Source organism: Cinclus cinclus, chromosome 10, assembly GCF_963662255.1.
Source record: "Cinclus cinclus chromosome 10, bCinCin1.1, whole genome shotgun sequence".
In the NCBI taxonomy this organism is placed as follows: domain Eukaryota; kingdom Metazoa; phylum Chordata; class Aves; order Passeriformes; family Cinclidae; genus Cinclus; species Cinclus cinclus.
In genome coordinates this window covers 15,990,856-16,004,899 of record NC_085055.1, presented here as the reverse complement: position 1 = coordinate 16,004,899, position 14,044 = coordinate 15,990,856, and the positions used below count along the sequence as shown (strand labels likewise).

General features: G+C 41.1%; 1 protein-coding gene across 1 annotated transcript in view; it reads right to left on the bottom strand.

The window, feature by feature from the left end:
- The window catches only part of SPHKAP (SPHK1 interactor, AKAP domain containing), a 43,907-nt gene that overhangs the window by 5,195 nt on the left and 24,668 nt on the right, over positions 1-14,044 (bottom strand). The window contains exons 3-7 of the mRNA XM_062499336.1: positions 13,370-13,429; positions 10,404-10,538; positions 7,744-7,999; positions 3,749-7,475; positions 263-541 (exon numbers count right to left, since the gene is read on the bottom strand). Coding sequence (XP_062355320.1) covers positions 263-541; positions 3,749-7,475; positions 7,744-7,999; positions 10,404-10,538; positions 13,370-13,429 — 4,457 coding nt within the window. The remainder of the gene's footprint in view (positions 1-262; positions 542-3,748; positions 7,476-7,743; positions 8,000-10,403; positions 10,539-13,369; positions 13,430-14,044) is intronic.

Below are 14,044 nucleotides of genomic sequence, written 5' to 3'. Positions count from 1 at the left end.
GACATAGACACTTCAGTGGTGCCAGGAGGTTTTTCCTTTGTCCAAATCAAGCTAGCCACCAATAATAAAAAGACCTGGCTGAGAATCAGAACTTGGGTGACGTTTTTTCCCTTATTAAAAGATAGAGATATAAAGTCTACCATTAGACATTCTTTACAGCATTCTGAGTAAATCTCGAGCAACATGTTGCTTCTCCCTGCTGATGCAGGGTAGGCTTGGTGGGCAGACCACACTGTACAGTGAGGAGACACAACGTGGGTACCTCAGGGAGCGCTCACTGAGCTGCAGGTAGCTGCTGGTGTCATCAGGATTGTCCTCATCGTTGGCAAGCTGGGACCAGCTGCCAGTGCTTTCTTCACTGCTGCTGAGATGGGCTGGAAATTCTTCAGCTGCTTTCGTCTCTTCTATGATTTCAGCATTCGATCTGCTCTGAGGACTGGTGCTGGCAGGGTGATAGGGAAGGCACATTGATATTGTAATATAGGCAGACAAACTACTGCCACTAATATTCAGCCAATGCTGCTCATTAAAGTCAACCAAGCTGCAGAATTATAGACATGCAAAAGATTAGACAAGCTTATAATTTATGCAGAGAGTCCAGTAGAACATATGGCCTGAGATGCTCTTAAAAAAATGACTTTCTTATGACTGCTATAAATAAACACAAACCCTAGATTTAAGCATGCATAGAAAAGTTTTAGCCTGTACAAAAAGATTTAGCGTGTATAAAGAAATCTGATCACTGTAAAGGTTTATTGCTTAATGCACCTCAGTCAAGCAGTGGTTGAAATATGTGGTATGCAGTACTGCAGAATGACGGCATTTCTTGGAAATATATATTGCTGCTAAATCCCTGTCCTGCTAGTGGGTGAATAAGTTTCTTGACAGTGTTTTTTATTTTGTTAGAATTGTAGATCCAAAAGAAGTGAAAATAGGGAAGCACTGTGGGCTGTGAATCACTAACGATTCTGAGTGTGCTGTGTACTTAGGACCTTCACTGCTTAGGCTGGGGAAGGACAAAATATTGCAACAGTCAGAAACCAGACTGAAGATGGGAGCCAGATTGAATTTAGAAAGTACAGGGTTAAGTGAAAAATGCTTTTTAATTCTGCACACTTGACGTATGTCACGTGTGTATGCCATATATATGTACGCACGTTCTCACAAACACATATAGGAACAAAAAAAAGAAACTACACTTTTGCAAAAAAATCCCCAAAGTTTTTAGAGCTAAACTGGGCTTTCGATGCAAAGAAAAATAACCACCAATCCCTCCAACAATTATCTCACTGTAGTGCCAGAATGACATGTAAAGCAAAACTGTAGTTCCACTGGATATTCTGCATTTACAATTTAGGGATTAAAGCAATAGTGTGTTCTCTACTGACAATCCTCTGCAGGATCTCTCTAGAGAAGTTCTTGCTTTCAGATCTTTATCTGTAGTTATGGTTAAGGCACCTGCCTTCAGTTAAAGCAGGAGATCGCATCAGAAATTCTCCTGCTCCTGAGTAATTACCTTGATTAGGCAAAAACGGAGACAATATCATTGTATCTCTTTTTGCCAAGCTCTCACTCTCAGAAGTTGCTGCATTAATGCTGATGACAGAGATGCAGCCTGAGCAGGGAGAATGGGACTTGCTTGCCTGGGGCTCTGGTCCCCCTAGCAGTCAGCTCTGCCAAACCCCTGTGCCCTGAGCCTCAGGACTCTGCCCCTGCACTCTCTGACACATGGGCACTGAGCAGCCAGGCCACAGGGCAGAGGTGTTAACTCTTACTACAGGACAGGCAGCTCCTGATACTTGGTCCAAAACGCTAGAGATCTGTGTGGGTGATATTTCTTGGCATTTTGGGTTTTGTTTGGTTGATTATGCAATTACATCTCACACCAGTGATGCTTGAACTGACAGTTCCACACTTGTGAACAGTCACTTGGAACAGTTTCTGTGTAACTGTGACAGGACTGGCTCTGTTGCACTGCCTACATATAAGAAACAGCTTTTTTTTTCATCGCTGAAGGCCTGGATGGCACTTTTTTTTTTTCCTTAACTGACTCTATGTCTGCTTGATATTCTGCCTGGACTCCTATGTACCTGTATCTGAACTAGCAAGTAATTTCATGCAGTAGGAATGGATCAAAGTAATTTCTACTGATGCTTTTATAGCTATATTATATATATTTTTAGGTTTTCACTTCAGCCAAGACTTAGTCCAGACAGCCATGCCACAAATGGTTCAGATCTGTGTGAAGAACCTCTAGAGGCTCTGCCTTCCCAGCGGGGATACGAGCACATCTGGAGAGCATTTGAGCAGATTCTATTTGAGATTGCTTAGGAAGAACTCTGCAGTTCATGCTGCAAATGAGGCTGAAGCACAGAAATAGAGGCAAGTTGAACCAGAACTGCATGGCATTGCTGAGCCAAGATGCTCATGCAGGTGTAGCCTCTGCTTACTAATTCTGCCCTTCCAAACCTATTGCTTTAAATGTCACAGCCATGGTTGGAAAGGCATGCTTCAAAGGCAGAGGAAAAAATATGAAAGGCCTTGTAAACTGCAAAAATAACTTCATTTTCAAACAGTCAAGATTCCAAATAGGTGTATTTCTAAATTTATCTTACTAAAAGCAGGTTGCATTTTAAGGAAGAGGAAGGCAGTGGGGGAGGAGTCAGTAGGAAAGATTAGTGACACCACAGTAATTATCCAACTAATTGCTGCCATACACAGGGAAGTACTTACAATCTACTTTCTCACTTCAAGCAAGAAAGCACTTGTGCTTTATCACTTCAAGAAGAGCTTTGTCAAATGCTGAAACACAGCACTGCCTAGAATAAAATGAGCTACAAAATAGTTTCTAACACCAGCACCTGTACTCTTTCTGCCACTCTGAGATCACGGGGTGCTGCAGTGCTCCAAGAGCCTGGCAGTTCAGATACCACTAAAGTAACAGATACAATGAAGTAGTGATAAACAGGCAATGCCCTGAAGCATTCCCTTCACCTCAGAGCACCTACAGGATCCTCTACATTTGCAGTGCACTCTCATGCTGGCTCACACTTTATCTTGACAAAAGCAAGCCTTACAAAAGGAGTACAGCTGTAAGGAGAGGGTGGTAAGCTGTGATGTAAACTCCATGAAATGACATTAAAATAAAATGCTCTTCTTTTCCTTATCTAAACTCTCCCAGAGAAGTCTTGAACTAAGAGGTTAGGGATACTTTTATTCTTTTATTTCCTTCACTAAAGATTTTTTACTTGTAGCTCTAGACTGTAAACACAAAGTTAAGCTTCAAGCTCTCAGAAGTCTGGTCTTGTTTCCAGGTACACAAAAGGTTACTTGCAACAAGCATAGCAAAGAACAGGTCAAATCCTGCTATCTTCTGTTATACACTAACACTGATTTTTATTTATCTATTTTTTTAGTTCAGATATCAGCCTGTGCTAAATAAAATTTAAGCTTTTGTCCATCTTTCCTGTCTTATGGGAGACTTAAATGTCTGTAGAGATAGAACTTGTCTGTGCAGTATTAGATTTAAATCTTAAAACTAGGATGCCATTGATATTCAATATAATTTTCTCCAGAAAGTAGCACTGTGACACGATTGGGTGATTTTATGCCAAAAGAAAACTTGTCGAAACTTAGTCTGCTTGTTTCTTTAAAAGTACCACTCTTACCTTCTTCATCAAAATAACTTTTGCTCGGAAAATAAACCAAAGACCAAAGCAGTGTGCTGATTTGCTGTTTTGTCACTTACCTATTTACTGGGGAACTGGAAACCATCTGTTTCCCATCCAAAGCTTCTGGAGGCTTTTCTTTGCTTTGATGCCCCTTTCCCAATGGGCCACATGAAGCTGACTCTGAATCTTTATCTGGCTCATCTCGTTGATCAGTTTCTATCTGAATTAAAGGCACTTCCCTGAGTTGTCCTGCAGGGAGGCTTCCAGAGCTCTTCACGTGCTCTTTTTTCTCATCCAAATTTACTTCCTCCATTTTGGGTTTGGGCTGTATCTGGGTTGTGCTTTGGGGATGTTTGCTTTCCAGCACATGCTCTCGGCTTGTATAATCAAAGGAGTCCTGCTGGACAACAATTAAACTTTTACCACTTTCAACAATATTTGCAGCCAGTCTTTTTGCATATTGTTCCACATGTGGTGGAGAATCACTGTAAAACTGGTCCGCCTCTGGAGCCTCTGCCTCATCTGCTATGATTTTGTTCTTGCGCATCAGAGACTCAATAGAGCTGGCCCACGTCTCGTGGATCAGCATGTCTGTGATCTGGTCAGTCTTGCCTCTCTGGTACAGGCACGAGTCAGACTTGCAGAGCCCTGCAGAAGCCACGGTACTGACAGGCTGCACACTTAAGGAATCCTGGCGATGGTGGGCAAACCCATCTAAGGAATTTGCTTTAATTGGGACGTTCACTGTGAGCCTAGAGCCTGAGGATCTACTGTCTGGCATCGACGACTGCCTAAAGCAGAAAGGTGACCGTAGAGAGGGTGCCAGCAAGCTGCCACACCAGTCCTTTGAATTCCGAGATGATGGATTATCTTTATTTTCCTTTTCGATTTCTCTTAGCATATACCTATAAAACTCTTCTGTTATACTTTCTGTGCTGGACTGTTTGGATGGGCAACTTGGTCGTACATTAAGATGGCCATTTTTCTTGGCTACCTGCTGCAAGGCAGAAGTTAAGATATTGTTTGCATTTTTTCCTGCATAATAATCCAGTAATAAATCAAAACCTCTTCCTTCGTTTTCCATCTGGTTCACCATAAATCTTGAAAATTCATCTGTAATGCTTTCACAACTAGACTGCTTTGAGACAGAACTTGTCTGGCTCAGAGAGTGACCAAAGCTGTTCATGAGGCCGAGGGTATTGAAAGAGGCTTTGGAATCTGAGTCCTCCTCTGGTATGCTCTCACAGCTTGAGGCCTTGGCTCGGCTCCACCTTTCACAGTGCAGTCTGTTCCTGGGGTGGTTTGGACCTTGCCAGATGCTATCGACCATGGAGAGTTCAGTGAGGTTCATGATCTTGGCAGCCACTTCATTCGCAAAGAGGTTGACCGAATCTGGTGCATCCTCAAGGCTTATAGATTCATCCACTACCCGATTCATCAATTTTTCCTTTAGCTCAGGATGCTCATCTGTTTTCCTTTTGATCTCACTAAGCCGAGGTGCCCTGTGCTTCCGAACCACAGAACCATTGGTGTGGGTTTCCTTCTTCCTTTTCATGGTTCTGCATGATAAACTCTGAGTCACCAGATACTCATTGCCTCTCTTCCATGCACAGAACCAGGGTTGCTTGCCATTTGAATTTTCTAGACAAATGGCAGCTATTTCTGTTGCCATAGAGACAACTGTTTCTGCCAATTCTTCTGCAAAATCTGTTATACAATATTTGTCCCTTGAATTTTTCACCTGTAGCACAGGCTGAGAAGGAAGCAAGACATGGTTTCCTAACAAAGACAAGCTAAGTTGAATATCATTATTTAGCACAGAATCACACTTAATCTTGGCTTGATTTTCTGTATTTATGGTGGCACTGGAAGACAGCTGTTCTTGAACACCGTGCCTGCATTCACTGTTTGCAAAGGTATTTTCTCTGTCTGAAAATGATTTGTAGTCTTTCTTCTGATAGTTGTTACTCTGATTTTGGGATTTGTAACAGTCTCGTGCAGTTCTTTTCAGGTATCTCTTCTTGGGAGATGTTTTTGCACCAAGTGTGTAATGCTCTGTATCTCCACTTGGTTCTGAATTCAGTGTGGAACCTTCATTGCTACTGACGTCTTTGATATTACTCTCACAAGTGCTTGTGACCTTTTCAAGATCTTTGCTCGTACTGCTGCTGTAGGATGTACCAAATGGCTTAGCAGCAGAAGGATCAAGGGGGCTGTGTGAAGTTTCACATGCTGTTGCCAGTGTTGGCCATCCTTCTGCTCTTGTTACTTTCTCTGCTTTTGTGCCCTCAGAAAAGAGAGGAGAACACTCTTCAACTTGCCTTATGTCGTTCATCTTCTTGCAAGTGAAATACATTACATTAAAAAGCAACTCGTTTGCAGTCTCTGTGAAAATATCTTGTGTACTTGAGCCATCCTCTGAATGGGCTTGTAGCCGTCTCTTCTTCCTAACCTCTTCCATAGAATGACGTAGAATAATATTGGATAAGTTTTGTGCAAGTTCATCCCTGATTATTCCATCAGTGCGTGGAACACGTGGTTTTGCTGCTGTTTCAATAATTTTCCCATTTATACATTCCATAAAATGCCCTACATTTTTGTATGTGTTGGGTTTTGTCAGAATTACAGATGCCTCTTTGAGAAGCGCCTCCGCAATGCTCTCATTCAGCTTCTCCATGCTGCTTCCAACAGCTAAGCTGCAATGCAGAGTAATGGCTGCAGAGGCCTGAGCAGCAGACAGAAGTCCACTGGAAGCTGCAGGGTACTTCTCCTCCTTAGTTTCCCCCAGGCCACAGATGGCTACAGCACTTGCTACTTGAGTCATGCCACAGAGCGCAGATGGGAACGAGTATTCCGTGCCAGTACAGTCATCAAGGAGCTGGGAGGATGCTGTGTGCACCTCTTCATTAGCAACCACTCCACTTCTCGAGTCTGTGACTTCCTGGTTCTGGCGGAATTTTTCTGCAGCCTGGGGGCTGGAAATGGTTCCAATGACAGTGGCTGCACAAGCCAGAGCCACTTCCAGGGCACTTTGGTCATGTCCGTTTGAATGTTCTTCCTCAAAGTCATCTGAAACTTCAGCAGGGCTTTCTGCCTCAGCCCAGTGGCTCAGGCTGGGGAAGGCAGACCCTGGCCAGTCAGGTACATTCTCAGAACTGTCTGGACTTTGCACTATGACGATCTTTGGAAGTTCATTCCATGATCGGGAACCAGATCCATCTTCTGACTTACAGGAGCTTCCTACAGAGATGCTGACTGCAGCCTCCTCACTGAAACTGGGTCGAGACTGTGACAGTCTAATGAATGCATCCTGCAGAACAGATTCTGCTAAATTTGTGGCGTACTGACCTGTGGTTGCCTGCTCATTCTGGGAGGGAGCATCAGTTTTCCTGATACCTTCACAGTCCTCCCCGTCTGTCTTGCTGCTGTGTTTTGTTGTGGGGTCACCCTGAGGTTCCAGCTCCTCTTTAGCCATTTTGGTTACATATACATCTTCTAACATGAGCGCTGAGTTTTCAACCCCACCAGTCAAATTAGTAGTACTAAATGATGAAGTACCTTTTTCAGCTAATTCCTTCCGCCACAGTATTTCCTGGTCTGACTTATCTTCAGGTTGTGAGATACCATCTTCAGACACAACACTTACAGTTTCAGAGACCTGAGTAGCTGTATTATCTTTACTAATGCAGTTCCCTTCAAGAATGAATGGCAACCTAGCTTTTCTATAGTGAATGTTTTCAAATCCCTTTCCTTTATTTTTTTTGACATCTGAAGATGCTTCTGAAACATTTAATTTTTCATGACCTGTTGAGGAAAAGAAAAAATTAGCTTTTGCCAAATAACTTGTGACTTTTAAAAGAGCTGTGCGACTTTGTACTCCATTACTGCTCTGTGAAAGTACTGCACAGCCATATATCTTGTCTTTGAACAAAAATTTAAAAATATGAATGGCTGTTCATTTTCTAAATTACATATGCTTGAAGTAACACTAAGTGCAATTTCTGTGAGCACTGCTATAGCTGTTTTGCAGTATGAATAACAGCAGAATGATGCTCAGTCCCCCTGCTTTTACCAGTTTTATATTCATCAGCCTCGTTGTCATCCTCAAGGTGCTCGGAGGCTGTGAGGAAATCTTCTTCTATTGAGGACACAGAGCAGTTTGTGTCATCCTCAGGCTTTAGGACACGAGTTTCTGTCTGCAGCTGCCTTTCCTGAACGAGCTCAAGTCCAATCAGAAACTTGTTTATTTCAAAAATGATGCAGCTTGCACTGTTCCTCCTGTCCCCCCTCGCACACTGAACCAAGCAGACATCTGCCAACCAAGGACACTGGAGGGGAAAAGAATCACAGTTATTAAATTAAAAAATAAAACTTATTTTAAGCTCCCCTGTCTATAAATATCTCGGGAATGTTCTGTTGCGAAGATGCAACATGATTTGTCATTTCAATGTTAGTAACAGCGTGCAGTTACATGTATGCCAAAATAAGACTTCTTGGACTGACAGCTTTTGTTATACAAGTGTTTTAGTAGAAAACCTAGCTGTACCACAGGCAATACTTGGCAATTTTGTGGAAATTTGTTTGTTTCCAATCAATTTGTTGTTTTAATGAAAGACACTTATTTGATGTTAGTCATCTGGCATGCTGTTATTAATGGCCTCACACTACCTGGTATTACCTCTCTGGAGGGAATTGTTTGTGGGCATGAATTCCTTCTCAGGGTCATTTCTGTTGCAATGCTTGTTTGAAGACAGACATGTAAATGCTAGCTGATAAGACTGTGAAGAGCAGGTCACCGTTAGATGTTCCAACAGACCATTTTTAAATAGTGTTTTATTTTGTTTCTTTGCTGCTCTTCCTCTCATTCCCTCTTTGTCCAAAGCCCCATTATCTCAGGCAATTGATACAAGCTCCCACTGGAAATGGGGCTCCAGCGCACAGTGTGCTCAGCCTTTATATAAAACTGCCTTCTCTAGAGGAGCTGTACAATTGAGTTGAAAGCTGCACAGAAACTGAGAGGAAGAACTCTTGTTATCTTCATTTTACTGATATTAAAACAGTTGGACATTTATACAACAGAGATGAGTTGATGTCTCTGCATGGGACCATGCTTGTATGGATGTACCCTGAACTAAAGCCAAATTTGCAGCTTGTGTTGTTGTGCTTTGAACTCAGGCTCCCAGGAAAGAACCAGCTTGGGTGGGACCAACTTTGGATTGGATTGAGGCAGAAGCTTTACTCTGTGCAGAAGATACCCTGGACCCCCTGGGCATTTGCACAGCATCTAACATAGGAAGGTGACCCCATCCTGGACCTTTTGTCTTTGACTGTGAATGCAAACCAAAGATCTACTAATAAAGAGTGGGATGAGTGTTATGCTAGATTAACATGTTTATTATCTTGCTCTTTCTTTCCACCTAAAAAATGTGTCTGAACAGAAAACCAGATAAATTAGTGAGTTAAAACAGAAATGATAGATTAGATAGCTGCTATGAAATTGAATGAGGCTTGAGCATGCACCGTATTGTGAAAAATGTTAAGAAAAACAGATGCAGCCTTAGATCAGACATTCCCCTGTTTTTTCCCCAGTCCACAGTTTGTGGGGTTGTACTTGTGAAAACGGCTTGAGGGGGAGCAGCATAAAAATTCTTTTACAAAAACTCTGCCAGTCACCTTACAAATTATTTTGTCTGAAAGCCAAACAATAGGATAACTCTGGCATATCTGGCCAATAAATCTCATCCAGTCTCAATGCAAAGCTTTACTCAACAGAAATTTATTTAGTTCCCGATTGTCTCTTGCCTCCACTCTCTATGAGAGGGCTGCCAGTCTCAGTGTCTGTAGGCTTGTGGAGATGGGGGTGACTTGGGTATTTCAGTTACCTTGTTTGGGTCTCAGACCATCCCTGTGTGTATTGCAACATCTTGGGATGTGGGGTTTGGAGCTCCATCGCTCCCACCACAGCCTTGTGCTTGCATTTGTTAAACATTTCTAAATTCAGCCATTGGTTGTGAGTGGCAAGAAAGCTCACTAACCAGGTAATAATGATCAGTTTATTGGTACACCATAAAATTCAGTGATCTTTGCCATATGGCTGTCACAGGGTCTGCTTCAATAAAGCTTTTGTAAACAAGGTAATTTCAGTGAAAAAAAAAGTTTCCTGTTTTCCTTATCTGCAGCAGACAAACCTGGAAATACCGGTCCACATTTTAAATTTGTTGAGACAGTTTTGTACTCCAGGGTAACTCTGCAGTTTCAATGAAGTTGAGAGGTGAAGATGAATTGGGAATGAAAGTGGGAAGTGGCAAGATCACTAGGAGTCTGTAGGAGCTGTGCCCTGGCCCAGCTCTACGAACAGAAGTGTCACCTCTTTCCTTTCTCCCTCTGCTGTCCTTGAAATCTGGGCTTACAAATCAGTCATCTCTGCTACCAATTCCTGTCTCCCCTGAAGGATCAAGTGCTAATGTGCCCTAAAGCATTACAAACTGCAACCCAGACATCTGCAGGATCCAGATGGAATACCAGGATCTCTCAGCTATCTTTGTGTACATGGTGTGTGTCCCCCCACCATGCACCACACACTTCAATCTGTCTGACAAAGGCTGTTGTTTGTATGTCTGCAACTTCCACTCATCTCAGACTGATCTTAGATCTTTCAGGGTCCTCTTCCCATTTTCCAAATTCCATCCTTCATATCCTTCATGTGATCTTAAAGACAAGTTTGACTCCTACCTGGGGAACCTCATAATCGGCCTGCAGGTTTCCTGATGTCAATCCACTCAGCAGGACTATTTCATTTTCCTTTGGTGGCTGCACATTCATCGAACTGATGAGTTTGGGGAGATTGGGTGAGACACTGATCAACTTCTGTAGTATGAAAAAGAGATTTTGCTCTCAGGTAATGAAGTTGCAGTTATACTCATAAATATTAAATGGTATATCACTTATACGCATCTTTTAGAAAGCTTACTCTGAGATACCAGACAGGACAAGGATGACAGTGTAAACTTTTGCTCAAGTGTCCAGCAGGACAATCTGCCATCCCTCACATTGCCACATGCTAAATATTTTGATTGGATGGTGCATCTAAATACTTCCTATTACATATGAGTTAATTAGACTGTGAAAGCAGTGTCTCTCTCATGGTCTGAAACATAAAAGCTTCAGTAGGTATGGTAATTAACAGGGCAAATCTTCCTGTTTTCCTCCAGGCATATGACTAGAAAAAAACAGTGGAAGTTACCTGGAAACTGCCAACCAAATCAATGCGATGCTAAACATGGAACAGTAAAAATATTGGAGATACATGAAATGTACCTTTCTTTGATGTTACACTGCATACCTTCACAACCTTCCATTTGTAATGAGACTGTCACTCCCTACATGTTATGTATTTATTAGAGGCAAAAGCAGTAATAGTCACAGCATCAGTGATGCTATAGAAAAGATCTGTACTGTCCCCAGCACATGCGGGGGACATTTGTGCTCCTTTGTGTACAAAGGCCAGGCCAAAAAGACAACACCTGCTCTGAGAGTGCAGCTCTCTCTGCCAAGGATCTTGGTGTCCTTGCTCTGTGAACAGAGAACCACGGCTTGACCCCTTAGAGCAGGAGCAGAGTAAATACTACCTCCATTTTCTGCACCACCATGGCCCATGTGTTAGTGCAGAACATGTGGCAAAGCCCTTGAGGGAGTGCAGATTTGGGTACCCAGCCATCTGCTTTAGTTACTAACCAAGGCAACAACACTTTGCTGTTTTTCCTTTCCATCCTCAAAATACTAAGCTTGCGGTACTGTTATTTTTCCTTGGATTGAATTAGATACAATAAAACTTTCTGGCATAGAAAAGGTCAATCAATATTGGGAAACTGTTCACTTTTCAAGGGACTGATCTTCAGATGAGACTAAGTATTTTTATGTGACATAATTGAATTCAGTGGTTCAATTCAGTTTGATGTTTCACTGTAGCATAAAAAAGATGTCTTTTTTTTTTTTCAAATTATAACCTTTCTGTTATCACAAATATGTCCTGAAGTATCTATTTTTCTACTGCCAAAATTGCCACATTTTATCAGATTTCTTAGGTAGGAAATTATGGCATTTTATATATCTTTTACTTCACTTCTTTACCTTTTCTTCAGGAAAAAAAAAAGTCTGGAAGCATAGTTATTTTACACAAATCCCCCAATTTAACCCATTCCAAGGTTCAATCAGTAATACAAAATCCTAACAGTACCTATTAGTAAATTAAGTACCTGCTGGTAAATAGTTATATATTTCATATGAACAACAACTGTGCTAACATCTTCAAAATTCTTCTAAGAAATATTTCCACCACACCAGTGTATTGTATAAAATTCCATACCACTCAATGCTAATTTACAAAACCTGCTTAATACATACAAAAATAGGGATGAGGGAGTTTCCTCTTGGAAAAAAGAATAAATGCAAAGCACCTGTGCTAGTAGGGAATTTTTATTACGTACATTGAAAAGTAAGAACAGATGTCTAGTTCTAAGACTGAGGGAGAAACTTATGGTGTTTCCAGTTATAGCTTTTGTTTTTCAACAAAAACTGTAAACAAGAACAAAACCACAGCATTTTAGAAAACAACCAGCGCTTCTGTGGCTTCAGTAATGTAAAACCTCTCAAGCTGTTCTGCACAGTTAACCTGCTGATTCAAGAGAAAAATAATTTTGCTGTAAAATGCCATATTTATTTTTGACAACTGAATTTTCACAGATCCAGGATGCAGAAAACTGCATCAAAAAACTGTTCCTTGCTAACAAACGACTTGCAGGAGGCATCAAGGTGCCAGTACTGGTTGTTCTATGAGCTAAAAGTGTTTCCAGCAAATGAACTCTAATGGTTTAACCCAGGAACTCCCTGGGTACTGTCAGGAGATCCTACCTGTGTTCACCCACTACATATTTCTTCTGTACTGGTGTGTCAAACATGGGCACTGAGCCAGGATGATGAAAAGGAGCTGGTAAAGGAAGATGTAAGCACAAAACTGACACCAAGCTCTTTCTTTAAAATGTGACTTCTGCAGATTTAAGTTTGTTTTTTTTCTTCTTCTGGAATGGTATGTTTTAAATATCATATTATGATGTACTTTGTTTCAGTACTTGTAAAATAACCTAGGTTTTTATTGCTTTTAAAAAATTTCTTTTTTTCCTACCCTTGTAACTTTCAGTTAGATCAAACATACCTTCAATTCTAGCCCTCCTACTGAAGAGCACATAATGTGTAGTTTGACTAAGACAGCTCAGCTGAACAAGACCTAGATAAGTGGAAGATTCTCAGAGGCTTTTGGCAGTAGGACATAAGTCAGAACCTGGTGGCAGAGCAGGACACCAGAAACTCTTTTTATGTAGTATTATACCAAATTAAAAAAAAAAAAAAAGAAGATGTATGGCATGTCCATGTTCACTTCTCTGATAAAAGCAAGAAATCTACTCATATAACTGTTGTGAATTCAGACTGCAACAATCCATTACAAACTTCTGGGATGGGAATAAGAAATGCTAGGTAGCATAGTTCAGTGTTGAGACAATTTCCAATTCCTTATGCATTGTTCTCTGTAGCATTTGAAAATCTAGGGTTGGCTTTGATTTTTTAATAGAATTTTAATCTGTATTTTTACTGGTGGGCCTAAATAGATCCATTGTGCATGATTTTAGGACCTAAACAGTTACCTGTTTCACTCGCTCATCACTGCAATCATCTCTGTTGGCATCTAAATTCACAAAACAAACCTGTAATGAGAGGAAAAGGAAAAAAAAACACTTTATAAAGCTGTAGCAGCAACCCTTTTAAAGTCACTATACTTTCATTTTCTAGCCTTGTAGCTGAATCTGTGAAGCTGTTTCCTAGTACAAGAAAGGCAGAAATGTTAGAAAAGAGAACAGCAGAGTAGATGCTAAGAAAGGAGGGGAAAAGGGAATGAGTCTTTACTTTATCTGTGCTGATAATTGGATTGTCTGATACAGGAGCAAATGCTGCAACTAAACTGTAATACAGAGGGTATTAGTTATGGTAGAGGAAATGTTAAAAATACATTTGATTATATATCTAATAAATTCTTCATAACTTGCTTTTCCAATGATGACTTCTTTTCAGGCACTTGTTGCTAAATGTTTTCTAAGTGCAATTGTGAGTTGCTTTTACAGTTTTGCTGCACACCACATAAATATTGCAGTATTCTTCCTAACTTTCCAGAATGTCTATGAGAAGTTTAAAACTTTATGAAAATAATTTTTTAAACTTGGTTTGTGAGCCAGTATTCAGTTTTGAGCACTGCTAACTGGGAACCACAGATGCAGAACAGCTTCCCTGCCTGGTGAGCACCTGATTCACCAGAAAGTTCTACC